Raw genomic sequence first — 26,996 nt, 5'->3', positions numbered from 1 at the left:
TTGCAGTAATTTTTTATATCTTGCAGTGAAAGTCCTAGATATGGATTTCAAAGATTTACAGTAGGTTTGCAGATGTGGAAATTTTCTGTGAAGTATGAATGTACCTTCATGTTCACAAGGTACAGTAATGCTAAATGACACTTTACACGAAGTAAGTGAAATTCCAGAGCGTTGAAAGATGATATTCTTGTCACAAGAGTGATGGCTATCTATACAATTTTTTCCATGCAGACGGCTTTTAAAGATCTGCTCTATTACAAAACAGCTCAAATAACTTGCAGAATGAGCTTAAAGGGGTTATGCTACCCCCTCCGTGTCATACTGAACAGGACAGATTGGTGGAGGCACTGTGCTTTAAAGCCCCACTCCAGCGAATAGTGACCTACTGCCAGCTCCAGCGTTTCATGGAGCGAGCTGTGGGTCACTTTTCAATACAAGTCTATGAGACTCGTTCTGCCTCTCAGAGTTGCACTGAGAGCTAGTGACGCAACTTCTGACTTTCGGCCACTCAGAAGTAGCGTTCACAAGATTGCGTCGCAGGACCGGAGTTGTGCCAAAAACCAGTGAAGACGTCAGAGTGCAAATATATGAAGGGGGACAGGGGCTTACATTTAATGCGCCACTCCAGCGCTGAAGAAAAAAAGAAAAACAGCTTGAGTGGTGCTTAAAAGATGATATTGATATAATTAGCTTTCGACAATATTTTTTTTCTGTGCTTTGGGGAGTGTAGGTGATAAGCAAGAAGGTGACGGAGCTGAATCAGGTTGTATTCTCAAGTATGCTGTCTGCTCCAGGTACAAAGAAGTCGGCATTATCATCTAGGCCAATGCCTATGCAAAGCACAGCAGTCAATGACATACCCATCTCCACTGCTGCTCTCTACATAGGCATTTGTAAGAGCAAATGAGAATTGGCATGATGAATGTGCATTTCCCTGTTCAAATCAAATAGGAGGCAGATGTACGAAACCCTGCCACGGCCACTATCAGAAGACTGAGCAGCTCCGCAATCGAGCAGTTCCAGCCGGCGGCCGCTGCAGATGGCGAGAGCAGCTGATGGGCGGGGGTGCCGGATCCTGACCAGACATTTGTGACCTATCCTAAAGATAAGTCAATGAAAAAGAAGTGAACAACATCTTTTAAGGGCTCAGGCTCACAAGATAAATGTGAACCAAGCCTTTTTATGATTTTTGGGAAGCAGAATTAACAAAATTTAGAAATCAATTTTGCCATTCATCATGTGGTATATCACAACTTTGTTTTTCTAGTGGATAAATACAATGTTTTCCAGCCCAAAATTTTTAGAACTATAACTTTATTTTGCTGTCAACAGAGCTGTGCGATTGCTTGTCTTTGAGGAGCTGAAGCTTTTATGGATACAATTTTTTAATGGCTTTCTCTTCAAATTTTGTTTGACGACAGAATGAATAAACAAAGGATAATCCACAAATGTTCAGAAATGTCCGCTTTATGAAAATATAAAGTAACTTAGTTTGATTGCTAAACGTCACAATAAAAAAAAACATATATATGATAAACATGCCAGCAGTACGGCTTTTTTTTTTTGTTGCCACAACATTGCAATAAAATGCAATAACCGTCAATGAAAACATTGCATTTACCCAAAAATAGTGTCAATAAAAATGTCAACTCGGCGCGCAAAAAATAAGCCCTCACCCAGCCCCACATATAAAAAAAAAAAAAAAAAAAAATGAAAAAAATGTAGACGCTATGGGTCTAGGAAGATAGCGTGTTTTTTTTAATTTATAAAAAGTTGGATTTTGTTTTCACTGCTTAAAGAACATATACATATTTTGTATCTATGAACTAGTAATGACCTTGGGAATCATAATGGCAGGTCAGTTTTAGTATTCAGTAAACATGGTATTACAAGAAAAAAAAAACACACACATTTGCACTTTATTTGCAGTTTCCATGCATGTTGAAACCCCCCGCTTCCCAGTACATGTCAGGTAAAAACAGTGGTGTCTTGAATTTCAAAAGTAGAACTCGACCGAAGAAGAGGGGAGTCTGCAGAGAGGAGATGTGAAAAGTCATCATGGAGGCTGGACAAGATGGAGGTGAAAAGAACAAACAAGTCCAAATCCGTGAAGATGTCACCTATAAAAAGGTACCTGGATGTAAATGTTTACTTGTCCTGTATGATCCACAGTCTGATAATGACAGATAACTCCTAACATCTCTTTTCCATTGTTAGGCTGCGTGTCCACGTTCAGGATGGCCGGCGGTATCGTCGGAGCGGCGAAGCCGCTCGGCGCTAAGCCCCACCCCCTTCTGGGACGCGATGATGCCGGATGTGTTAACTGTACACATCCGGGATCATCGCACCCTCCCATAGGGCCCTGTGTTATGCCTTGCGGGGACGCAGCATCGCCGCAGGTAACACGGACATGCTGCGATCTGAAAAGACGCGCAGCATGTCCGGAGTCGCAGGGCCGCCGCGTGCGGGTTTCCACGCATAGTGGATATGGGATTTCAAAAAATCCCCTCCACTATGCTGGAACATCTGGACGCTGCGTGTTTGACGCTGCAGCTCTGCGCAGCGTCAAACAAGCAGCGTTTACTGACCGTTGACCCACACCCTTAAAGAACAAAGTGGGAGTTGTAGGTTCATGTGAAACAAGTGTATATGGGGATGACTTGAAATTACAATTGATTACTGTAACAAACGTGATGTAATCATGTACTGATTATTCTGGTAATTATTCATGTACTGGTATATTTACTGACAGTGGTTTTTGTGATGTATTCATGTACTGATGGCAATTCGAGTGACCTATTTATTTAAATCTGATGGTTCTGGTGCCGTATATGCTATTGACTAGATGGTGGCCCGATTCTAACGCATCGGGTATTCTAGAATATGTACGTATGTATATAGCAGCCACATAGTATATAGCACAGGCCACGTAGTATATTAGGAGCCATGTAGTATATAGCAGACAAATAGTACGTGGCCTGTGCTATATACCAAGTGGCTGCTATATACATACATATTGTAGAATAGCCGATGCGTTAATACAGGCCACGCAATATATAGCAGTGGCCACGCAGTATATAACACAGCCCAAACAGTATATGTCAGCCCACATACTATATAACACAGCCCACGCAGTATAGAGCAGCGACGTAGTATATAACACAGGCCACGTAATATATAGCACAGCCCACGCAGTAGAAAACACAGCCCACATAGTATCTAATACTGGCCACGTAGTATATAGCAGCCACGCAGTATATAACACAGCCCACGTAGTATACAGCAGTGTGGGCACCATATCCTTGTTTAAAAAAATAATTAAAATAAAAAATAGGTACAGTTAGGTCCATATATATTTGGACAGAGACAACATTTTTCTAATTTTGGTTATGGACATTACCACAATGAATTTTAAACAAAACAATTCAGATGCAGTTGAAGTTCAGACTTTCAGCTTTCATTTGAGGGTATCCACATTAAAATTGGATGAAGGGTTTACGAGTTTCAGCTCCTTAACATGTGCCACCCTGTTTTTAAAGGGACCAAAAGTAATTGGGCAGATTCAATAATTTTAAATAAAATGTTAATTTTTAGTACTTGGTTGAAAACCCTTTGTTGGCAATAACTGCCGGAAGTCTTGAACTCATGGACATCACCAGACGCTGTGTTTCCTCCTTTTTGATGCTCTGCCAGGCCTTCACTGCGGTGGTTTTCAGTTGCTGTTTGTTTGTGGGCCTTTCTGTCTGAAGTTTAGTCTTTAACAAGTGAAATGCATGCTCAATTGGGTTGAGATCAGGTGACTGACTTGGCCATTCAAGAATATTCCACTTCTTTGCTTTAATAAACTCCTGGGTTGCTTTGGCTTTATGTTTTGGGTCATTGTCCATCTGTAGTATGAAACGACGACCAATCGGTTTGGCTGCATTTGGCTGGATCTGAGCTCACAGTATGGCTCTGAATACCTCAGAATTCATTCGGCGGCTTCAGTCCTGTGTCACATCATCAATAAACACTAGTGACCCAGTGCCACTGGCAGCCATGCATGCCCAAGCCATCACACTGCCTCCACCATGTTTTACAGATGATGTGGTATGCTTTGGATCATGAGCTGTACCACGCCATCGCCATGCTTTTCTCTTTCCATCATTCTGGCAGAGGTTGATCTTGGTTTCATCTGTCCAAAGAATGTTCTTCCAGAACTGTCCTGGCTTTTTTAGATGTTTTTTAGCAAAGTCCAGTCTAGCCTTTTTATTCTTGATGCTTATGAGTGGCTTGCACCGTGCAGTGAACCCTCTGTATTTACTTTCATGCAGTCTTCTCTTTATGGTAGATTTGGATATTGATACGCCGACCTCCTGGAGAGTGTTGGTCACTTGGTTGGCTGTTGTGAAGGGGTTTCTCTTCAACATGGAGATTATTCTGCGATCATCCACCACTGTTGTCTTCCGTGGGCGCCCAGGTCTTTTTGCATTGATGAGTTCACCAGTGCTTTCTTTCTTTCTCAGGATGTACCAAACTGTAGATTTTGCCACTCCTAATATTGCAGCAATTTCTCGGATGGGTTTTTTCTGTTTTCGCAGCTTAAGGATGGCTTGTTTCACCTGCATGGAGAGCTCCTTTGACCACAAGGTTTACTTCACAGCAAAACCTTCCAAATTCAAGCACCACACCTCAAATCAACTCCAGACCTTTTATCTGCTTAATTGAGAATGACATAATGAAGGGATTGCCCACACCTGTCCATGAAATAGCCTTGGTGTTGATTGTCCAATTACTTTTGGTCCCTTTAAAAACAGGGTCGCACATGTTAAGGAGCTGAAACTCCTAAACCCTTCATCCAATTTTAATGTGGATATTCTCAAATGAAAGCTGAAAGTCTGAACTTCAACTGCATCTGAATTGTTTTGTTTAAAATTCATTGTGTTAATGTCTGTAACCAAAATTAGAAAAATGTCTGTCCAAATATATATGGACCTAACTGTATATACTCACCCGCCAGGATCCAGCGAAGCTCTGGCAATGCGCGCATGGCTGCCGCCATCTTCCGTTCCCAGGATGCATTGCGAAATTACCCACATGACTTAGCGGTCTCGCGAGACCGCTAAGTCTTCTGGGTAATTTCGCAATGCATCTCTGGGAACGGAAGATGGCGGGAGCCGCGCGCGCCTCGGCAGACTACAGAAGGTGAGACTAGCAGGTTTTTTGTTTTATCATTTTTAACATTACATCTTTTTACTATTGATGCTGCATAGGCAGCATCAATAGTAAAAAGTTGGGGACACAGGGTTGATAGCTATAACGGAGTGCGTTACCCGCGGCATAACACGGTCCTTTATCGCTGGCATTAACCCTGTGTTAGCGGTGACTGGAGGAGAGTATGCAGGCGCCGGGCACTGACTGCAGGGGAGTAGGGAGGGACCAATCGGACTGTGCCCGTCGCTGATTGTTCGCGGCAGCCGTTACGGAGAGATAGAGATAGAGATACACACACACATATACATAGCTCTGGTGTTCGATTTATGTCCCAGTGATGACTTTGCATTTGTATTCCAAGTACTAATTATCTTTCTGGTCATGAGTACAGGTCTAAAACCATCATCACTACATGAGCCATCAGTAGTACATGAATACAGCACTAGAAGAACCATCACTACATGAATACACTACCAGAACCACTATCCATACAAGGATATGGCACCAGAATCACTATCAGTTTTTTTTGCAAACTGTATTTGTTGTAGGACGGACGCAAAAACCACCATATGTATCCCTATATCTATAATAGGGTCTGTTCAGTTTCCAGTAGGGTATCCACCAAATAATGGAAACCTTAATTGAAACCGAACAGTTCCCATTATAGTTAAGTCATATTTGTTTCCATGTCTGTCCATGTGTGACATTTAAAATTAAAATATAGATCAAGGATTAATATTGTTATTTGTCCCTTACATTGTATAAATGGTACACAATGAATGATTCTATATCCAACTTTGAAATTGCATTCTCTGTTAAATCTCACCCCCTCACCCCCCCCCCCCCCCAAAGTACACCAGTTTTTTGCTCTTGCTGGTATTTTTTTGGTGAAAGGTAACAATTCCAGTGGAAGTGGTCATCAGAGCTTGTTACCTGGCCCATCAGAGGGGGACTGTGTTATGGGTTCTGTTGCCTTAGTCTCTGATCCATTCCTTTGCTTGGGGGCTGAGGGTTCATCAGTGAGGGAGAGGTTGGGGGTGGAGAGGGTGTCACGCCACTGGCTTCATTAGCCAAGGGCACCAAAGTGCCTTGTCCCAAATCTGGTGTACTGTTCTAAGTGTAGTTTGGTTTACAGAGAGTCTTTCACCAGTTTGAGCATGTTAAACTGGCCACATCTTGGAATATTGGCTGTAGAGTAAGGGTACCGTCACACAGTGAAATTTCCATCGCTGCGACGGCACGATTCGTGACGTCGCAGCGTCGTATGAATATCGCTCCAGCGTCGTAGACTGCGGTCACACTTTGCAATCACGGCGCTGGAGCGATGCCGAAGTCCCCGGGTAACCAGGGTAAACATCGGGTTACTAAGCGCAGGGCCGCGCTTAGTAACCCGATGTTTACCCTGGTTACCAGCGTTAACGTAAAAAAAAAAAACAGTACATACTCACATTCCGGTGTCTGTCCCCGGCGTTCTGCTTCTCTCCACTGTGTAAGCGCCATAGCCGGAAAGCAGAGCGGTGACGTCACCGCTGTGCTCGCTTTCCGGCCGGCAGGCGCTCACAGTGCAGAGAAGCTGAGACGCCGGAGGACAGACACCGGAATGTGAGTATGTACTGTTTGGTTTTTTTACGTTTACGCTTGTAACCAGGGTAAACATCGGGTTACTAAGCGCGGCCCTGCGCTTAGTTACCCGATGTTTACCCTGGTTACAAGCGAACACATCGCTGGATCGCTGTCACACACAACGATCCAGCGATGTCAGCGGGTGATCAAGCGACGAAAGAAAGTTCCAAACGATGTGCTACGACGTACGATTCTCAGCAGGGTCCCTGATCGCTGCTGCGTGTCAGACACTGCGATATCGTAACGATATCGCTAGAACGTCACGAATCGTACCGTCGTAGCGATGGAAATTTCACTGTGTGACGGTACCCTTAGATGTAGTTTTAATCTTTGAATTTCTCATCTCCACTGTCGGGATATTAGCTTGTAAAGTTTAGGCTATAATTTTTGATTAGCCCAATGGGCATCACAAGAGATTTTTCTTTGGGAGTGTGTACTTTTTCCCTTGCATGACGTTGACCATGAAAACCAAAAGGCATCATGCATGAGGGGAACCCAACTTCCCTCTTCACCAGAAAAGTCTAGAACAGGATTTTACTTGGCAAAACATGTAATGGCACACAGCCATGATCAATGCACTTACAGTAGTAGGATTACAAAATACATCTAACTGCAGCGCTCCTCTCACAATGCTGTCATCTCTGCCCCTCTCCTCACATCAATACTTTCCTAAGGGTTCGCTCGCATGAGTGTATAACACGGCCGAATACTATCTGATATTTTAGATAGCACTTGGAGCAATGTTATTCCATGGGGCAATGAAGATCTGCTATTTTTTTTCTCATGCTGATTCAGCAACAGCAAATGGCTCTGCAAATCAGATTATGCACACCAATACAAGTCTATGGGTGCATGTGAAACAAACTGCACCCTAATGTCATCTGAGTGCAGTATGACATCCGCTGACTCAATTTCTCCATTAAGTTTTCCATGTTCTCCACACCAGTGATCGATTCTCGCATGTGAGAGAATCGGATTATACCAAGATAACACCCGGCTCAAACTGTCAGAATTTGAGCAGTGTTTTTAGCATAATTGAGCAGATTCCCTCACATGAAAGGTTGAGTTGGAAAAAAAAAAAAAAAAAAAAAAAAGTGTCAGGATCACTAGTCCCCATCTGGCACACCCCAATAAATTTTGCAAAGCTGGCAGATTAGGGGGGAGAAAAGTGGGACAGTATAGGGGTAACATTGCTACAGCGAGACATATACTCAAATTCAGGGGAGCATCTGCTTGAGTAAAGTGGGAAAAATAGGAAAGCATAGAAGGCCAGACAGGTGCTGGTAAAGGGATGAACATTGGCACCAATAACAAATTTAGAGGTAGGTGGAAGGTCCTTTAAAATTATTTCACACTGTATTGATTTAGGCCATAAGTTTCAATCAGTTTCTTGAAAGACAGCATCTCTGAAATACTACCTGTACCACACCAAAGGCAGCAGGAGAGAAGGTTAGTGAATAAGTGGCTGAAGAATTGGTGTAGGCAGGAATGTTTTGGGTTCCTGGAGAATTGGACAAATTTCTCTTTTGGATACATGCTTTTTGCTGGGGATGGAATGCACTTCATTGGAGAAATTGTGGCTGTGCTATTAGAAATGAATGGCTGGAAGGTTGGAAGACTATTTAAACAAGGAACAAGAGGAGCAAAGCAATTACTGTACAGCTGGGGAACATAGCTCCAGGTCACTATCTACACTAAGTAATCCAAGTTGGAGTGCCATGGGGGAGAACACTAAAGGTACCTTCACACTGAACAACTTAACAAGGATAACGCTAGCGATCCGTGACATTGCAGCCTCCTGGATAGCGATATCGTTGTGTTTGACACGCAGCAGCGATCAGGATCCTGCTGTTACATCGTTGGTCGGAGCTAGAAGGCCAGCACCTTATTTCGTCGCTGGATCACCCGCTGACATCGCTGAATCGGCGTGTGACGCGGATTCAGCGATGTCTTCACTGGTAACCAGGGTAAACATCGGGTTACTAAGCGCAGGGCCACACTTAGTAACCCGATATTTACCCTGGTTACCATTGTAAATGTAAAAAAAACCAAACACTACATACTTACATTCCGGGGTCTGTCGCGTCCCCCGGCGTCCGCTTCCCTGCACTGTGTCAGCGCCGGCCGTAAAGCAGAGCACAGCGGTGACGTCACCGCTCTGTTTTAGGGCCGGCGCTTACACAGTGCAGGGAAGCGGATGCCGGGGGACGCGACAGACACCGGAATGTAAGTATGTAGTGTTTGTTTTTTTTTTCATTTACACTGGTAACTAGGGTAAACATCGGGTTACTAAGCGCGGCCCTGCGCTTAGTAACCCGATGTTTACCCTGGTTACCCGGGGACTTCGGCATTGTTGGTCGCTGGAGAGCTGTCTGTGTGACAGCTCTCCAGCGACCACACAATGACGAAACAGCGACGCTGCAGCGATCGGCATCGTTGTCTATATCGCTGCAGCGTCGCTTAATGTGACGGTACCTTAAGAAAGAGTAGAGATACAGAAACATACATAAAGTGCATGAATACTAAATGTCAGACGTATCACCAACAAGATGGAGAAATGATATTGAATAATAATTCAAGAAAATTATAACTTTGTGGGAACAACAGACATGGTTGGATGAGAGCTATGACTGGGCTGTTAAGTTAAAGGGCTATGGTCTGCCCTACAAATAAGCAAGATAATATAATAAAAAAATAACTATTGAAGTTTAATGTAGATACATGCAAGATTATGCACTTGGGCAGAAGAAAGTCTTAGTTACTTACCGGTAACATGATTTTTTTGAACCCATGACAGCACCATGAGAAAGGGGATCCGTCCTCCAAGGACAGGAAATCTACAGGCTAAAAAGGTGGCACCTCTCCCCCGCATCAGTTGGATCACAAAGCATGAGAATACGTCCAATGATTGAATAAATTAAATTAAAACAACACAACCAACACCACAAACTTGAGGTGTGGAATCACAACCCAATCAAAAGAAGTGCTCACCCACACGTGATGGGAGGGAATAGAACAGTGCTGTCATGGGTTCCGAAAAATTCAGTTACTGTAAGTAACTAAGACTTTATTGATCACCTATGGCAGCACCACAAGAGAATTACAAAGAAAATGAGAATTCAGGGAGAGACCACAGCCTGAGCACCCTTCTCCCAAAGCAGACATTAGAAGACGCACCCATAACCAATCTAAATTGCCTAAATAAAGTGGAAGGAGAGGACCAGTTTACAGCCTTACAAATCTCTGGACAAGTCCGATCTATCCGCCCAGGGGGTTGCCACAGCCCGTGTGGTCTGAGCCTTTAAACCTCCTTGGACCGCTCAGCTCTGCCACCTGCTGAGGTTGCAAAAGAAATGGCCTCCCTAATCTACCTAGCAATTGTGGGTTTTGAGGCTTTAAGCCCCTACCTGGAACACTGGAAGCACGCGATCAATGGAAGCACGCGATCAATGAATTATACTGTCTCCAGTTTTCTGTAGCAGACAGGTATCTGACTGCACATCTTTTAACATCCAAAGTAAAACATTTTTCCTCTGGATTCCTTGGATTAGAACAAAAAGGAAGGAAGGATGACATCTTGTACTCTATGGAATCAGGACACTACTTTGGGAAGGTAGGAAGGTTCTAGCTTAAAGATTACACTGTCATCTAGAATAAGAGTAAAATGTGCACCTGTAGAAAGACTTAAAACAGGGCTGTTTTAAGTGAAATAATCTTAAGGGTATGTGCACACGTCAGGATTTCTTGCAGAAATTTTCCTGACAAAATCCGGACATTTCTGCCAGAAATCCGCATGCGGTTTTTTTTTCACTTTTTTTTTGCAAAATTAATGCGTTTTTTTCCTGACACTCCAATTTCATGGGAAATTGCACTGCACTGGACAAGGAAGGTAAGGGATCAGTGCCTGACTTGGCCGACCAGTCCTGAGAAAAAAAAACTACTCCATATTTCGTTCCGACTCTGGTACGCCTGCACAAGGTTCCCCCATCAAGAACAAGAAACCAACTGATGCGAGAGGGAGGTGCCACCTTTTTAGCCTGTAGGTTTCCTGTCCTTGGTGGACAGATCCCCACTCATGTTGCGGTCATCGGTGATCGATAAATATGTAGGATTATGTACCAAATCATACTACTAGGGTGAATGGGTGGGCCGCAAAATCAACTTCATCAACCAATGCAATGCAGCTGCTGTGAAGGCTATTAAACAATGGGATGCATTAAAAGAGGCATAGATTTTTATGACAAGAACATTGTTTGGCCTCTATACAAGTCACTAGTGCGGCCATACTTAGAATGCTGTGCAGTTTTGGGCAGCTGTGTATACTACATAGCTGTAGTAGAACGGGTGCAGAGAAGAGCATCTAAGTTTACTAAGGCAATGAGTGAACTGCAACAACAAGACAGGTCATTAGTAGTGTTGAGCATTCCGATACCGCAAGTATCGGGTATCGGCCGATACTTGCGGTATCGGAATTCCGATACCGGGATTCCGATACTTGCCGCGTATCGGATACCGGAATCGGAAGTTCCAAGATTCAAAATGCAGAAATTCAGCCAATGAGAATGATTCCAAGTGTGGGCACATCCTGTTTAGCATGGAGGGCATGAAACTACTGGCAAGGCTGTGATTGGCTGCTGAAATGATGTCATGATGCAGTTTAAAAGTCGCTGGCGCCATTTTGCGATCACTCTGCTGTGAATTCAGTTAGTGACAGGACGCTGTTTGCTGACTGAGGGACAGTTTAGAGATAGCGATTTGCTTCTTTGTGCTTTCCAAAGGCTAATTTAGCAACCGCTGTGTTCACCTACTATTCACCTTGCTTTTGCCTTGTAGCGCTGTTTTCACAGCGATCTGCAAGGTCTGTGTGTGTGTGTGTGTGTGTGTGAGTGCAGCCCACTCTCTAGTCTGAGTGCAGCCACATAGGCCATCCATAGCTGGTTGTATTCAGTTCAGGGAGGGTGGTTCATTGCCTCATACTGTTCTTTTTTTTTTTTTTCAAGTAGTGTAGTCTGCTGCTAATTTATTCAAAAAAATCCTATTAGTGTCTTTCCACCCGTCTCCAGCTAACTTGTGGAAAAACACTACATAGGATAACGTAGAGGAGGGTTTTTGGGCCTTGCAGCGCCGTTTACGGCTGTCTGCACGGTCTCCGTGTGACTGCAGCTCGCCCTGTAGTCTGTGAGCAGCCATAGTCTGGTTGTCTCCAGCTCAGGGTTGTTCACTGCGTCATACCGCCAAATCAATTTTCATTTTGTTTTAAGTAGTGCAGGCTGCTGCACATTTTTTCAAAAAAATCCTATTAGTGTCTTTCCACCCGTCTCCAGCTAACTTGTGGAAAAACACTACATAGGATAACGTAGAGGAGGGTTTTTGGGCCTTGCAGCGCCGTTTACGTCTGTCTGCACGGTCTCCGTGTGACTGCAGCTCTATCCGTTGTCAGTTCAGCCCCAAAAAAATAAATAAATAATAAAGTTCACCAAACACACCAGTTACACCACTTTACATTTGTGTAGGCCACATTAGCTCATATTAAAGTCTAGTCCACACTTTAGAAAATTAGTGTTTCTTATACCTGTTAGGAGGAGTTGCTCAGGAATAAGCACACAAAACAGTTAGTACTTTTCTGCTTATCTTTATCAGTCAACCAAGATGAAGAAGGCAGTGAGTAAGGCACGTGGGCGTGGGCGCGGAGCAGGGAGGGGACGTGGGGATTCTGTGCCTGCTGCGGGCACCGGTGACTCATCAGCACCCACTTTCACCAGGCAACAGTCATTCATGCGCAGCTTTGTGTCAGAGCGCCGTACACCGCTGCTGCGTGAAGACCAAATTGAAGCCGTTGTCGGATGGATGGCAGCTAATGCATCAACTTCAATTAGTGCCACATCCTCTCAGACACAGAGCACTGGAGAGCAGCCATCTGTCTCTTCACCACCTGCCAAATTGCCCAGGCAGACAGAGAGCCCAGGACAGGAGCCGTCTCTACTTCTGTTCTCTGAATCTCTTGGCTTGGAAACAGGGGGCCAGCCAAGCAGCATTGGAGAAATGGAAGAAGAGGCAGGGTGCAGTGATGCCCAACAGCTTTTTCTCTCTTCCTCTGAAGAGGCGGGTGGGCCAGTGGCTCCGGTCACCACATCGCAGGCCGCATCAGCTGATGATGACACTCAGGTGCCACTTACTGGTGCGTGCTCTGCTGCTGAGACTACCCAGGAGGAGCAGTTGGGGGCAGAGGGTAGTGTAGATGATGAGGTCCTTGACCCATCTTGGTGTGAGGGACAGGAAGGTGGTGGGAGCAGCTCTGAGGAAGAGATTCCCCGTACGGCCCAAAGAGGGAGAGGGAGGGGGAAGACTGCGGATCCTGCAGCCTCCGCTTTGGCACCCGTTAGGAGCATGTCTCTTCCAAAAGCCAAAAAGGGCGCTCCCAAGACTTGCAGTGCCTGGTCCTTTTTTGACACAGTTGCAGATGACATTTGCTATGTCAGATGCAAGGTGTGTCATCAAAAAGTCAAAAGAGGTCGAAATGTCAGCAACCTCAATACCTCCAACATGTGGAAACATGTGCGCAACAGGCACCCGGCGGAGTTAGAAAAACACACTGAAGAGCTAGGCCAACCAACAGCGGCAGCTACCACCTCTTCAGCTCGTGTTGCCTCTTCCTCTAGCTCACACGCAGCTGGTTCGGCTTCCTCCCAGGATCGCCGTGGAAGAACCTCTGGCCCTGTTGTCCAGAGACCCGCTGTAATTCCACCCGCAGCACCACTTTCCCAGTCATCCACACACTCCCAGCCCAGTCTACAGCCATCGGTAGTACAGGCATGGGAGAAAAGGCGGCCTTTCTCGTCAAACCACCCACAAGCACAGGCTCTGACTGCAGGCATTGCCAAACTTCTGTCACTGGAAATGCTGTCATTCAGGCTGGTGGAGACTGACAGCTTCCGTGACTTGATGTCATTGGCAGTCCCACAGTACAATGTGCCCAGCCGCTTTTACTTCAGCAGGCAAGCCGTCCCTGCCCTGCACAAGCATGTGGAGGGACACATAAAACACGCGCTACTGAACGCCGTCAGTAGCAAGGTCCACCTCACCACCGATGCGTGGACCAGTCAACATGGACAGGGGCGATACCTTTCCCTCACTGCCCATTGGGTTAATGTCGTTGAGCCGGGTACAGACCGTGCGAGTGGCGCAGGACGTGTCCTGCCCACTCCAAGGATTGCAGGAATCCATTCTGTACGCATTGACTCCTCCTCTTACACCAGTTCCTCAGAATCATCGCTGCAGGAGCCGTCACAGTCCACCTCCACATGGACCCGTGATGAACGTGTACCTGTTACGACCGACATGAGCACAGCCGTGGCCAAACGTCAACAGGCCGTCTTGAAATTAATTTTTTTGGGGAATCGTAGCCACACAGCGCAGGAGCTCTGGAATGCCATCAAGCAGGAGAGCGATGTGTGGTTTGTGCCAGCGAATCTCCAGCCAGGCATGGTAGTGTGTGATAATGGCCGAAATCTGGTGGCAGCTCTGGGCCTCGGCAACCTCACTCACATCCCATGTCTGGCACATGTGCTCAATTTGGTCGTGCAGAGCTTTTTGAGGGACTATCCGGATCTTGATGCACTGCTGCACAAGGTCCGCCTAGAGTGTGCTCACTTGCGGCGTTCCAGCACGGCAAAAGCGCGCATTGCGGCTCTGCAGCGCCGACACCGCCTGCCGGAACATCGCATCATATGTGACCTACCTACCAGGTGGAATTCCACGTTACATATGTTGGAGCGGTTGTGTGAGCAGCAGCAAGCTGTAATGGAGTACCAGCTGCTTCAGGCGCAAAGAAGTCGCACTCAGCGCCGTACAGACTTCACAACCACAGAGTGGGCCACTATGAATGACGTCTGCCAGGTTTTGCGTCCCTTTGATTATTCCACGCGGATGGCGAGTGCAGATGATGCACTAGTCAGCATGACTGTCCCCCTTATCTGCCTGCTTGAAAAATCACTGCAAGCGCTAAGGGATGATGTTGTGGAAGAGGTGGAGGATGAGGATTCACCATTTCCATCATCTTCTGGACAGTCAGCGCCACGTGGTTCCTCACAAACGCGTAGGCAGGGGACAGTTTGTGAGGAGGATGAGGAGGAGTCAATGGAGGAGGAAGACATCCGTCCAGAGGAGGGAGTTACACAATTGTCCAGTACTCAGTGTGTACAGCGAGGGTGGGGTGATGACGAGCAGGCAGAGATCACGCCTCCAGCAGGGGACAGCGTTTCTTGGGCAGTTGGCAGTCTGCAGCACATGGTGGATTACATGCTGCAGTGCCTGAGAAACGACCGCCGCATCGCCCACATTCTCAACATGTCTGATTATTGGGTGTTCACCCTCCTCGATCCTCGCTACCGGGACAACGTAGAAAGCCTCATCACACCGTTGAACCGGGAGCGAAAAATGCGGGAGTACCAAGACACACTGGTCAATTCCATCATCTTCTCCATTCCAACTGAGAGAAGTGCTGCTAGTGCATTCCAAAGCAGCTCAGTGCGTCCAGGCAGTGGTGGAGGCTCTGCACAAAGAGGGAGCAGAAGCAGTGCCTCTGCCCAAGGCAAGACCAGTATGGCCCAACTGTGGCACAGTTTTCTGTGCCCGCCACAAAAGTCTACACCATCACAGACGGCTCCAGTCAGCAGGAGGCAACGGTTCCGTCAGATGGTGACAGACTACATGTCTTTCCCTCTTGCTGTACTCCCAGACGGCTCTTCCCCTTTCAAGTTTTGGGTCTCAAAGCTGGATACATGGCCAGAGCTAAGCCAGTATGCATTGGAGGTGCTGTCTTGCCCTGCGGCCAGTGTATTATCGGAACGTGTCTTTAGTGCTGCAGGTGGTGTACTAACTGACCGTCGCATGCGACTATCCTCCGATAACGTTGACCGGCTTACTTTCCTGAAAATGAACAAGGCCTGGATCTCGCAGGAATTTGCCACTCCTCCTCCTGATTAAATAATTAGGTCACTGTATACGTTATCCAGGTCTCCTGTTGTGTTCATCTTTCTACCACCCGAACTTAAATTCCTGGGCTCCAACACCGCCAGTTGAGGCTCAGAAGTGCCGTCTGCACAGTCAAAACATACGACCCAGTGTTATTGGGCTTCAGTAACGTCAGCTGATCCCCAGCTGTGTAGCCGGCAATGTGTCATGCGACCGCCACGCTGACACAACAACTGAAATGTAAGGGAATCTGTCCCCCCCCCCCCCCCCCCAAGGCGTTTGTTACTGAAAGAGCCTCCTTGTGCAGCAGTAATGCTGCACAAGGAAAAGGTAGCTATTTTGGTTTAGCTCCTTGCACACGCAGAACTTAACACTTATAAAATGTGTCCACTGATACCGTAAAACCGTCCCGGAGGTGGGACTTTCCTTCGTAATATGACGCAGCACAGCCGTCATTCCTCCCCCCCCGGCGCCGCGCCCCGGCTCCTCAGCGTTGTTTGATTCCGTCCCGGAGCCTGCGCTGTTATGTTATCCCGTGGCCAGGCACACTTAGCGCTGCCCGTCTTCTGGCATCATTTGGTGTCAGGATGGCTGCGCCTGTGCGGCCGCGCTGGCCGAGGGCCCGCCTCGCAGTGTCTTCTGATTTAATCCCACTGGGGGCCTGGGATCCATGGACATGCGCAGTGCATATCTGAACCTCCACCTCTCACTCATCTCCCTACGGCTTCTTCAGACTGTTCGGTGTCAGCTGGTCCCTAATAGCATGCCACGGCCGTGACACCGCACAGTCTTAAGAAGCCGTAGGGAGGGGAGTGAGAGGCGAGGATATGCACTGCGCATGGATCCCAGGCCCCCAGTGGGATAAAATCAGAAGACACTGCGAGGCGGGCTCTCGGCCAGCGCGGCCGCACAGGCGCAGCCAGCCTGACACCAAATGATGTCAGAAGATGGGCAGCGCTAAGTGTGCCTGGCCAAGGGATAACATAACAGCGCAGGCTCCGGGACGGAATCAAACTACGCTGAGGAGCCGGGGCGCGGCGCCCGGGGGGGAGGAATGACGGCTGTGCTGCGTCATATTACGAAGGAAAGTCCCACCTCCGGGACGGTTTCACGGTTTCAGGGGACACATTTTATAAGTGTTGAGTTCTGTGTTTGCAAGGAGCATGATGAAAAGAGCCACCTTTTCCTTTTGCATCTTTTGTGCTGCACAAGCTGGCTCTTTCAGCTACAAACGCCTTGGGGGGGGGTTAAAGGTTCCCTTTCGACTTTCTCAGGCTTCTGCCTACATTGTGTTCCTCTGCTTTTCCACCTGTCCCTGGGCTCCAACACCGCTAGTTGCCGTCCAGAAGTGCTGTCCGCACAGTCCCGACAGTCCCTCCTCTGTTATTGGGGTTCAGTAACGTCAGCTGTTCCCCTGCTGTGTGTGTGGCAATCCCTCCTACCTCCTCCACCTCCTCCTCCTCCACCTGTCCCTGGGCTCCAACACCGCTAGTTGCCGTCCAGAAGTGCTGTCCGCACAGTCCCGACAGTCGCTCCTCTGTTATTGGGGTTCAGTAACGTCAGCTGTTCCCCTGCTGTGTGTGTGGCAATCCCTCCTACCTCCTCCACCTCCTCCTCCTCCACCTGTCCCTGGGCTCCAACACCGCTAGTTGCCGTCCAGAAGTGCTGTCCGCACAGTCCCGACAGTCCCTCCTCTGTTATTGGGGTTCAGTAACGTCAGCTGTTCCCCTGCTGTGTGTGTGGCAATCCCTCCTACCTCCTCCACCTCCACCTGTCCCTGGGCTCCAACACCGCTAGTTGCCGTCCAGAAGTGCTGTCCGCACAGTCCCGACAGTCCCTCCTCTGTTATTGGGGTTCAGTAACGTCAGCTGTTCCCCTGCTGTGTGTGTGGCAATCCCTCCTACCTCCTCCACCTCCTCCACCTGTCCCTGGGCTCCAACACCGCTAGTTGTTGCCTGGTAGTGCTGTCCGCACAGTCCCGACAGTCCCTCCTCTGTTATTGGGGTTCAGTAACGTCAGCTGTTCCCCTGCTGTGTGTGTGGCAATCCCTCCTACCTCCTCCACCTCCTCCTCCTCCTCCACCTGTCCCTGGGCTCCAACACCGCTAGTTGCCGTCCAGAAATGCTGTCCGCACAGTCCCGACAGTCGCTCCTCTGTTATTGGGGTTCAGTAACGTCAGCTGTTCCCCTGCTGTGTGTGTGGCAATCCCTCCTACCTCCTCCACCTCCTCCTCCTCCACCTGTCCCTGGGCTCCAACACCGCTAGTTGCCGTCCAGAAGTGCTGTCCGCACAGTCCCGACAGTCCCTCCTCTGTTATTGGGGTTCAGTAACGTCAGCTGTTCCCCTGCTGTGTGTGTGGCAATCCCTCCTACCTCCTCCTCCTCCACCTGTCCCTGGGCTCCAACACCGCTAGTTGCCGTCCAGAAGTGCTGTCCGCACAGTCCCGACAGTCGCTCCTCTGTTATTGGGGTTCAGTAACGTCAGCTGTTCCCCTGCTGTGTATACGGCAACGTGTACTGCGACCGCCACGCAGGCACAACAAGTTAAATTTAAAGGAACCTGTCCCCCCCCCCCAGGCGTTTGTTACTGAAGGAGCCACCTTGTGCAGCAGTAATGATGCAAAGGGAAAAAGTGCCTCTTTTCGTGGTGCTCCTTGCACATGCTGAACCCAACACTTATGAAAAGTGTCCCCTCCTACCGTGATACCGTCCGGTCGGTGGAACTTTCCTTTGTGATGTGACGCAGCACAGCCGTCATTCTTACCCCCTTGGCGCCGTGCGCCGCCTCCTCAGCGTTGTTTGAATCAGTCCCGGAGCCTGCGCTGTTAGGTTAGCCCTTGGCCATGCACACATTTTGCGCTGCCCGTCTTCTGACATCATTTGGTGTCAGGCTGGCTGCGCCTGTGCGGCCGCGCTGGCCGAGATCCCGCCTCGTACTGTCTTCTGATTTCATCCCACTGGGGGCCTGAGATCCATGGACATGCGCAGTGCATATCTGAACCTCCACCTCTCACTCATCTCCCTACGGCTTCTTCAAACTGTGCGGTGTCAGCTGGTCCCTAATAGCATGCCACGGCCGTGACACCGCACAGTCTGAAGAAGCCGTAGGGAGGGGAGTGAGAGGCGAGGATATGCACTGCGCATGGCCACGGATCTCAGGCCCACAGTGGGATGAAATCAGAAGACAGTACGAGGCGGGATCTCGGCCAGCGCGGCGGCACAGGCGCAGCCAGCCTGACACCAAATGATGTCAGAAGACGGGCAGCGCAAAATGTGTGCATGGCCAAGGGCTAACCTAACAGCGCAGGCTCCGGGACTGATTCAAACAACACTGAGGAGGCGGCGCACGGCGCCAAGGGGGTAAGAATGACGGCTGTGCTGCGTCACATCACAAAGGAAAGTTCCACCTACCGGACGGTATCACGGTAGGAGGGGACACTTTTCATAAGTGTTAGGTTCAGCATGTGCAAGGACCATAATTAAAAGAGCTAAGTTTACCTTTTCCAGCATTAGTGCTCTACACGATGGCTCTTTCAGCTACAAACGCCTGGGGGGGGGTTAAAGTTTCCCTTTCAACTTGCTCCAGTGCAGGCTTCGGCCTACACTCTGCTCCCTCTCCTCCTCCTGCTGACCCTGGGCTCCAACACCGCCAGTTAGGGCCCGGTACTGCTAGCTGCACAGAGAAAAACACCAGCCAATGTGTCAGTGGGGTTCAGCACCGCCAGCTGTTCCCCTGCTGTGTAGCCGGCATCGTGTCCTGCAAAAGCCACGCAGACACAAGAACTGAAATTGAAGGAAACCTGTCCCCCCTCCCCCAGGTGTTTCTACGTTTTACAGCCACCTTGTACGACAGTAATGCTGCATGTGTGCAAGGTGGCTCAGAAACGTATTCTCCTTGCCCATGGGGAACTGAACACGTCTAAAATGAGTCCTCTGCGACCATTAAAACGTCCCTCAGGTGTGATTTTCCTTTGTATTGACACGCAACAAGCTCCTTGGTAGCGCTGCCCGTCTTCTGGCATCATTGTTTGGCTGCCTGCGCCTCTGCGGCCGCCCTGACCCACACAACGCCCCTCGGTGTCTTATTTATTGGGACTGCGAGGGTGTGATTGATGGGCATGAACGGTGCATTTCTTCGCCTGTCCCTCATCTCCTTCCGCCTTCTTCGGACTGTGCGGCTTCATGGCCGTGGCATGCGATAAGGGATCAGCTGACGCCGCATAGTCTGAAGCGGGTGTAAGAAACCAAGCGAGAGGCGAACATATGTACTGCACCAGGCCATGAATCCCAGCCCCGCAGTGTTTTAACAATGTTAAGACACTGCGGGGCTGGGATTCATGGTCATCGCAAACTGCAACGGCCGACATTACATGATGTCAGAGGATGGGCAGCGCTAACAGCGCAAGGCCAAGGGATAACACGACAGCGCAGACTCCTGTGCAACAAATAACGATGCTCAGGAGGCCGCGCCAAGCACCAAGGTGGCATTTTTGCCAGCTGTGCTGCGTCTCTTTACGAAGGGAACTCACGCCTCAAAATCAGTTTGACTGTGTAAGGGCCTAAATGTTATACGTGTTCCTTTCAGCGTGTGCAAGGAGCAAAATTAAAAGAGCAACCTTTGACTTTTGCAGCATTACTGCTGCATAAGCTGTGGCTCTTCTAGTTTGTAACCCCTGAGGGGGGGTTAAAGGTTACCTTTGAAATCGGTTCAAGTAGGCTTCGGCCTACACTCTGCTCCACCGGCAGAGCCCGGGCTCCAACAACGCTAGTTGCTGTCCGGAAGTGCTGGCTGCACAGAGCCAAACACCTCGCCAATGTGTCAGTGGGGTTCAGCACCGCCAGCTGTTCCCCTGCTGTGTAGCCGGCAACGTGTCCTGCGACCGCCACGCAGGCACAACAGACCCAAAGCTGCCGCCAGTGCAGGCTTCGGCCTACACTCCCCTCCCCCTTGCTCCTCCTCCTGCTCCTCCTCCTGCTGACCCCGGGCTCTAACACCGCCAGTTGGGGCCCGGTACTGCTAGCTGCACAGAGAAAAACACCAGCCAATGTGTCAGTGGGGTTCAGCACCGCCAGCTGTTCCCCTGCTGTGCAGCCGGCATCGTGTCCTGCAAAAGCCACGCAGACACTTGCTCTTGTACCTTCTGCTCCCCATCCTGGTTCCAGTACCGTCAGCTGGTTCTGGGCAGAGCCTTTGGCTTAGGTGCCTCCCTCTGGGTATCCGAGTTCCACCAACGTCAGGTGGTCCTTGGTAGTGCTTTCAGGCACGGGTACCTCCTGCTTAGTAACCGGGTTCCAGTAACGTCAGCTGGTCCTCGGTAGTTCCATTGGCTCTTGGACCTTCGGCTACCCATCCGGGTTCCAGCACCGTCAGCTGGTTCTCGGCAGTGTCTTTTGCTCTTGTACCTTCTGCTCCCCATCCTGGTTCCAGTACCGTCAGCTGGTTCCGGGCAGAGCCTTTGGCTTAGGTGCCTCCCTCTGGGTATCCGAGTTCCACCAACGTCAGGTGGTCCTTGGTAGTGCTTTCAGGCACGGGTACCTCCTGCTTAGTAACCGGGTTCCAGTAACGTCAGCTGGTCCTCGGTAGTTCCATTGGCTCTTGGACCTTCGGGTAGCCATCCGAGTTCCAGTTCCATCAGCTGGTTCTCGGCATTTTCTCAGCCTTCTTGTACCTTCTGCTACATTTCCAAGTTCAAGAGACTAAACACGATGACCCGGAAGACCACCCCTAAGATGACGACGACACCAGAGACGACAACCACCGTGATGACGACGACCCTGGAGACGATGACCCTGAAGACCACCCCGATCACGACGACCCAGGAGACGACGACCCTGGAGACGACGACCCTGGAGACGACGACCCTGGAGACGACGACCCTGGAGACGACGACCCTGGAGACGACGACCCTGGAGACGACGACCCTGGAGACGACGACCCTGGAGACGACGACGACCTGGAAGACCGAGAAGCAGAAGAACAAGAGGCTGCAGAACAAAGAGCAGAAGAACATTAAGCATAACAATAAATATCAGAGCAAAAGATATTATCTAAATTATAAGCAGAAGAAGACTAAGCAGTGTATGGGGGTGAGTCCGTTCCTCCTCGTGGTGCCCCTGGATAAAGCCTGATGCTGCAGGCCAAACTGAACGCGGACAAATGTAACTCTTTTGTGACAGGCAGAACGGAAGGTGTAATCTTCAAACTTTTATAGATAACTACGGGAATGCCTGTCACAAATAAGAATATGATGAAGAAGTAGAAAATGATGAAGATAATAGTAAAATAAAAAGAATATGAACAATGTAACCAAAAAAAATAATAGGTAGAAGATGAAGAAGAAGATGAATAAGGTGAAGAAGTTGATGTCAAAGAAGCTGATGATGAGGATAAGAAGAAAGTGTGGGAGAAGTAAAAAAGAAGGTGAAGGGCGTGGAAGTAGTGAAACATCAATATCTGACAAAATAAAAAAAAAATTAACATAGTCAAAATCTTTCTACCGCCGAACGTCATAAAAAAAACCAAAATCCTGCTATTCTATTACATTGGGCTAAACCTCTGTGCCTTTAATGTCTCCGCCACGTCCCCCAATACATCCTACATTATTCTTAGTTGTTTTCCTTCATGTAGAATGAACCTACAAGTTTATAAAGGGTTTATTTTAATTCCGATATTTTCGTCCCATTGACTTGCATTGGGATCGGGTATCGGTATCGGATTAGATCCGATATTTTGACGGTATCGGCCGATACTTTCCGATACCGGAAAGTATCGCTCAACACTAGTCATTAGACTTGGGGTTATTCAGTTTTGAAAAACAAGGCTTAAAGGCGATTTTATTTCAATATTCATAGATTTCTGTACTGTTCTTTCAAAAATTCACAATCCTCTTTACACCTAGGCTTGTAATGATGAAAAAGTGACATCCTCTACGTCTACAGGAAAAAAAGGTTTTAATAATCACAGACGCAGATTCTTTACTGTAAGCGAAGTGAGACTATGGAACTCTGCCATATGATGACATAATGGTCAATTCACTAAAAAAAAAAAAAAAAAAAAAAAAAACACAGTCAAGGAGGGCCCAGATACCCTTCTTGAACAAACTATATACTGTGATGGGATGTTGCTCCATGGAACTTGTACAACTGTCATGCGTGGAGCAGGGAATTTATTCCCCTAATATGGGGTAAATACTCAAGTGGTTCTTACTGTATTATGGATCAACATGTTTGAACATAATAGAATGGTGTATTTTTTCAACCTTAAACCCATGAAGGAAAAATCTTGGACTTCTGCTTTCGGACATGTTCACAAGTTGCCCTTTTGCTGCGTTTTTTAAATGCAAATTTTAAGCTATGTTTTACAGTACCAGCAAAGCACAAGATTTCATAAATCTCATGCAAACTGCAGCATGTTAATTCTTTCAGCGTATTTGCAGCGTTTTTTCACCCATAGAAAGAAATATGTGCAAAAACACCGCAAACAATGCAAGTATAATTTTTTGCTGAATTTCTGGTGTAAAATAAACAATGCAAGTTAAATCATGCTTTTTTTTTTTTTGGAGGTACTAAACTTTATCAACCTTGCACAAGAGACAACAAAAACGCAGCAATAAAAATGCAGCAAAAATGCAGAAAAATGCAATGTGTGAACATAACCTAACAATATAAACTACTCACCAAAGTCAATATCCAGGAGTGCTGCATTCGCGCCTTCCACCAAAATTTTCTTTGGAGTGCTGTGAATCGCTTCATGTAGAAAGTAAACACCATCCTTCACCATGGGTCTTACTTTTTCAGCATAGTCCTTATAGAATTTAAAAAAAAAAAGTTAAGCTAGTTTTTACAATGTGTCTATGGTACAACAAATACATCTATAGTGCCAATACTGTCCTGTTTGCATTTGTCAAGGTGCTGTGATTAGGCATGCTTTTGCACCGTACTAAAGCATTACCTGTAACAGTGATGTTGAACGTTTTTACACAAAGTGCCCAAACTGCAACCCAAAACGCACTTATTTATCATATAGTGCTAAAAAGGCAAATTAAGGCTGCTTTCACACAAGCGTCGGCCCGACGTACCAACGCATACTGTGAAGAAAATGCCCGACGTTGGCAGCGGAAGCTGTCTTAAGACGCTTCCGCTGCTTCATTGTAAGGTCCGGGGAGGAGGGGGCGGAGTTTCGGCCATGTTACATGTAACGTTTTTTGAGGTGGCGGTCCGCCAAAACACGACGCAACCGTCGCACGACGGTTGCGACGTGTGGCACTGCCTCGCAATGCGTCGCTAATGTTAGTCTATGGGGGAAAAATGCATCCTGCAGACAACTTTGCAGGATGCGTTTTTTCTCATAAACGACGCATTGCGACGTACAGCCAACAACGCTAGTGTGAAAGTAGCCTAACCCGAATACTGAGGTCTTCGTTTACAAAAAAAAAAAAAAATCATACATAAACATCTTTTGTCTTAAAAGACAACATAGCTCTGACCCCGTCAGCTCCCAGACGTCCCCCCCACCCTTTGCTCCCCGTCTAATCAGAACTATAACTTTGTTATTCTTTTTTTATTTTTTGTCAATAAGGCTACTTTCACACTAGCGTTAACTGCATTCCGTCACAATGCGTCGTTTTGCCGAAAAAACGCATCCTGCAAAGGTGTTTTTTCGCCATTGATTAACATGAAGCGACGCATTGTGACGGATTGACACACGTCGCACCCGTCGTGCGACGAATGCGTCGTGCAGTGGCGGACCGTCGGGAGCAAAAAACGCTACATGTAACGTTTTTTGCTCACGACGGTCCGCTTTTTCCGACCGCGCATGCGCGGCCGGAACTCCGCCAGAACTCCGCCCCCACCTCCCCGCACCTCACAATGGGGCAGCGGATGCGCTGGAAAAATGCATCCGCTGCCCCCGTTGTGCGGCGGGGACAACGCTAGCGTCGGGGACCTCGGCCCGACGCACTGCGACGGGCCGAGCCCGACGCTAGTGTGAAAGAAGCCTAAGGCCGTGTGAGGGCTTATTTTTTGCAGGACAAGTTGTACTTTTGAATGACACCATTGATTTTACCATATTGTGCGGTGAACTTTGCAATAGTGCAATTCCACAATTTTTTTTTTTTTCCTTTACCATGTTCAGTAATTGCTAAAACTGACCTGCCATTATAATTCTCCTGGTCACTACAAGTTTGCAGATACAAACGATGTATGTTTTTTTTTATTTAAGTAGTTTCACCCCTTAACGACTACCGAGACGCCTTTTAACAGCAGCAATTTAGGGTACTTATGCCTCAGGGCCACTTTTTAACGGTTCTGAGAAATAAATGTATAGATATAGAAATATCAGACTTTCTCCGGGGGTCTCTGTTACCTGGGGGGGTTGCCAAGACCCAGAGAACATGATTTTTATTGACACCAGTGTTGCGATCGCCATTATTAACGGCGACCGCAAAAAAAAAAAAAAAATCCGATTTCCCATTTAACCTCTTCATCACCAGGAGTATTTTCGTTTTTCACTCCCCTTCTTCCCAGAGCCATAACTTTTTTATTTTCCATTAATATGGCCATGTGAGGACTTCTTTTTTGCAGGATGAGCTGTATTTTTAAATGACACTATTGGTTTTAGCATGTCATGTACTAGAAAACAGGAAAAAAATTCCAAGTGCGGTGAAATTGCAAAAAAAAGTGCAAACCCATATTTTTTGTTTGGCTTTTTTGCTAGGTTCACTAAATGATAAAACTGACCTACCACTATGATTCTCCAGGTCATTACGAGTTCATAGACACCAAACATGTCTAGGTTATTTTTTTATCTAAGTGGTGAAAAAAAAATTGCGCCATTTTCCGATACCCATTTTTCATGATCTCAGGTTGGGTGAGGGCTTATTTTTGCGTGCTGAGCTGACATTTATAATGATACCATTTTGGTGCAGATACGTTCCTGCATAGGCGTGAAGAAAACTACATGTTTCATACTTCTGCATCTCTACAGTAAAACTGGTGGAACATACCATATATACTCGAGTATAAGCCGAGATTTTCAGCCCAAAAAAAGGGGCTGAAAGTGGGTGAGGGGGAGCGACGCCTGTCAAATACTCACCTACTCCTGGCGCTCCTGACGCGGTCCCCGCATGTCCCACAGTGTTCGGCGCGGCAGCTTCAAGTTCTTCCCCTCTTCAGTGGTCACGTGGTACCGCTCATTAAAGTTATGAATATGGACTCCACGCCCATAGGGGTGGAGGCGCATATTCATTACTGTAATGAGCGGTACCATGTGACCGCTCACTACAGGAAGAAGCTGCCGCGCCATACACCGTGGGACATGCAGGGACCGCGTCAGGAGCGCCGGGAGTAGGAGAGTATATTTACCTTCCCTCGTCCCACCGAAGCTCCGTCTTCAGCGTCCTCTGCAGTGACTGTTCAGGTCAGAGGGCGTGATGACGTAATAGTTTGTGCACCGCCCTCTGCCCTGAACAGTCAGTGCGGAGAGACGGGACGCTGAGGAGCAGCAACGAAAGGTGTCTTTTTTTTAGTGCAGCAGCAGCATTACATTACATGTGGCACAATGTTATATGGAGCGTCTATGGGGCCATAAAGAACTGCTTGGAGCAATATATGGGGCTATAACTGCATGGAGCATTATATGGAGCATCTATGGGGCCATAACTGCATGGAGCATTATATGGGGCATCTATGGGTCCATAACTGCATGGAGCATTATATGGAGCATTATATGGGGCCATAACTGCATGGAGCATTATATGGGGCATCTTATGGGGCCATAAAGAACTGCATGGAACATTATATGGGGCATATTTGTATATGGAGCATCTTATGGGGCCATAATGAACTGTATGGAGCATTATATGGGGCTCCTGATTCAATATGGATATTCAAAAACACTTATGATGTGTCAATTAATTTTACTTTTATTGGTATCTATTTTTATTTTTGACATTTACCGGTAGCTACTGCATTTTCCACCCTAGGCTTATACTCGAGTCATTAAGTTTTCCCAGTTTTTTGTGGCAAAATTAGGGGGGGGGGGGGGGGGGGGAGGTCGGCTTATACTCGAGTATATATGGTATGTATTTCCATCAGTCAGGCTTTGGGCCAGCAGCTGATGTCCAGCGTGCTGGGGTAAAATTACAGAAGTCTTAAAAAATAATAGGTCAACACTGTAAAGATTGAGTAATCGTATAAACTTTATGCCTT

The 26,996-nt window shown here is 47.6% G+C and overlaps 1 protein-coding gene across 2 annotated transcripts in view; it reads right to left on the bottom strand.

The window, feature by feature from the left end:
• Positions 1-26,996, bottom strand: part of LOC143807495 (adenylosuccinate synthetase isozyme 2) — a 95,732-nt gene that overhangs the window by 24,852 nt on the left and 43,884 nt on the right. For both annotated transcript variants that reach the window (XM_077289108.1, XM_077289109.1), the window contains exon 9: positions 23,466-23,592. In XM_077289108.1, coding sequence (XP_077145223.1) covers positions 23,466-23,592 — 127 coding nt within the window. The remainder of the gene's footprint in view (positions 1-23,465; positions 23,593-26,996) is intronic.

Source organism: Ranitomeya variabilis, chromosome 2, assembly GCF_051348905.1.
Source record: "Ranitomeya variabilis isolate aRanVar5 chromosome 2, aRanVar5.hap1, whole genome shotgun sequence".
Taxonomy (NCBI): Eukaryota; Metazoa; Chordata; class Amphibia; order Anura; family Dendrobatidae; genus Ranitomeya; species Ranitomeya variabilis.
This window is presented reverse-complemented; position numbering and strand designations above follow the sequence as displayed.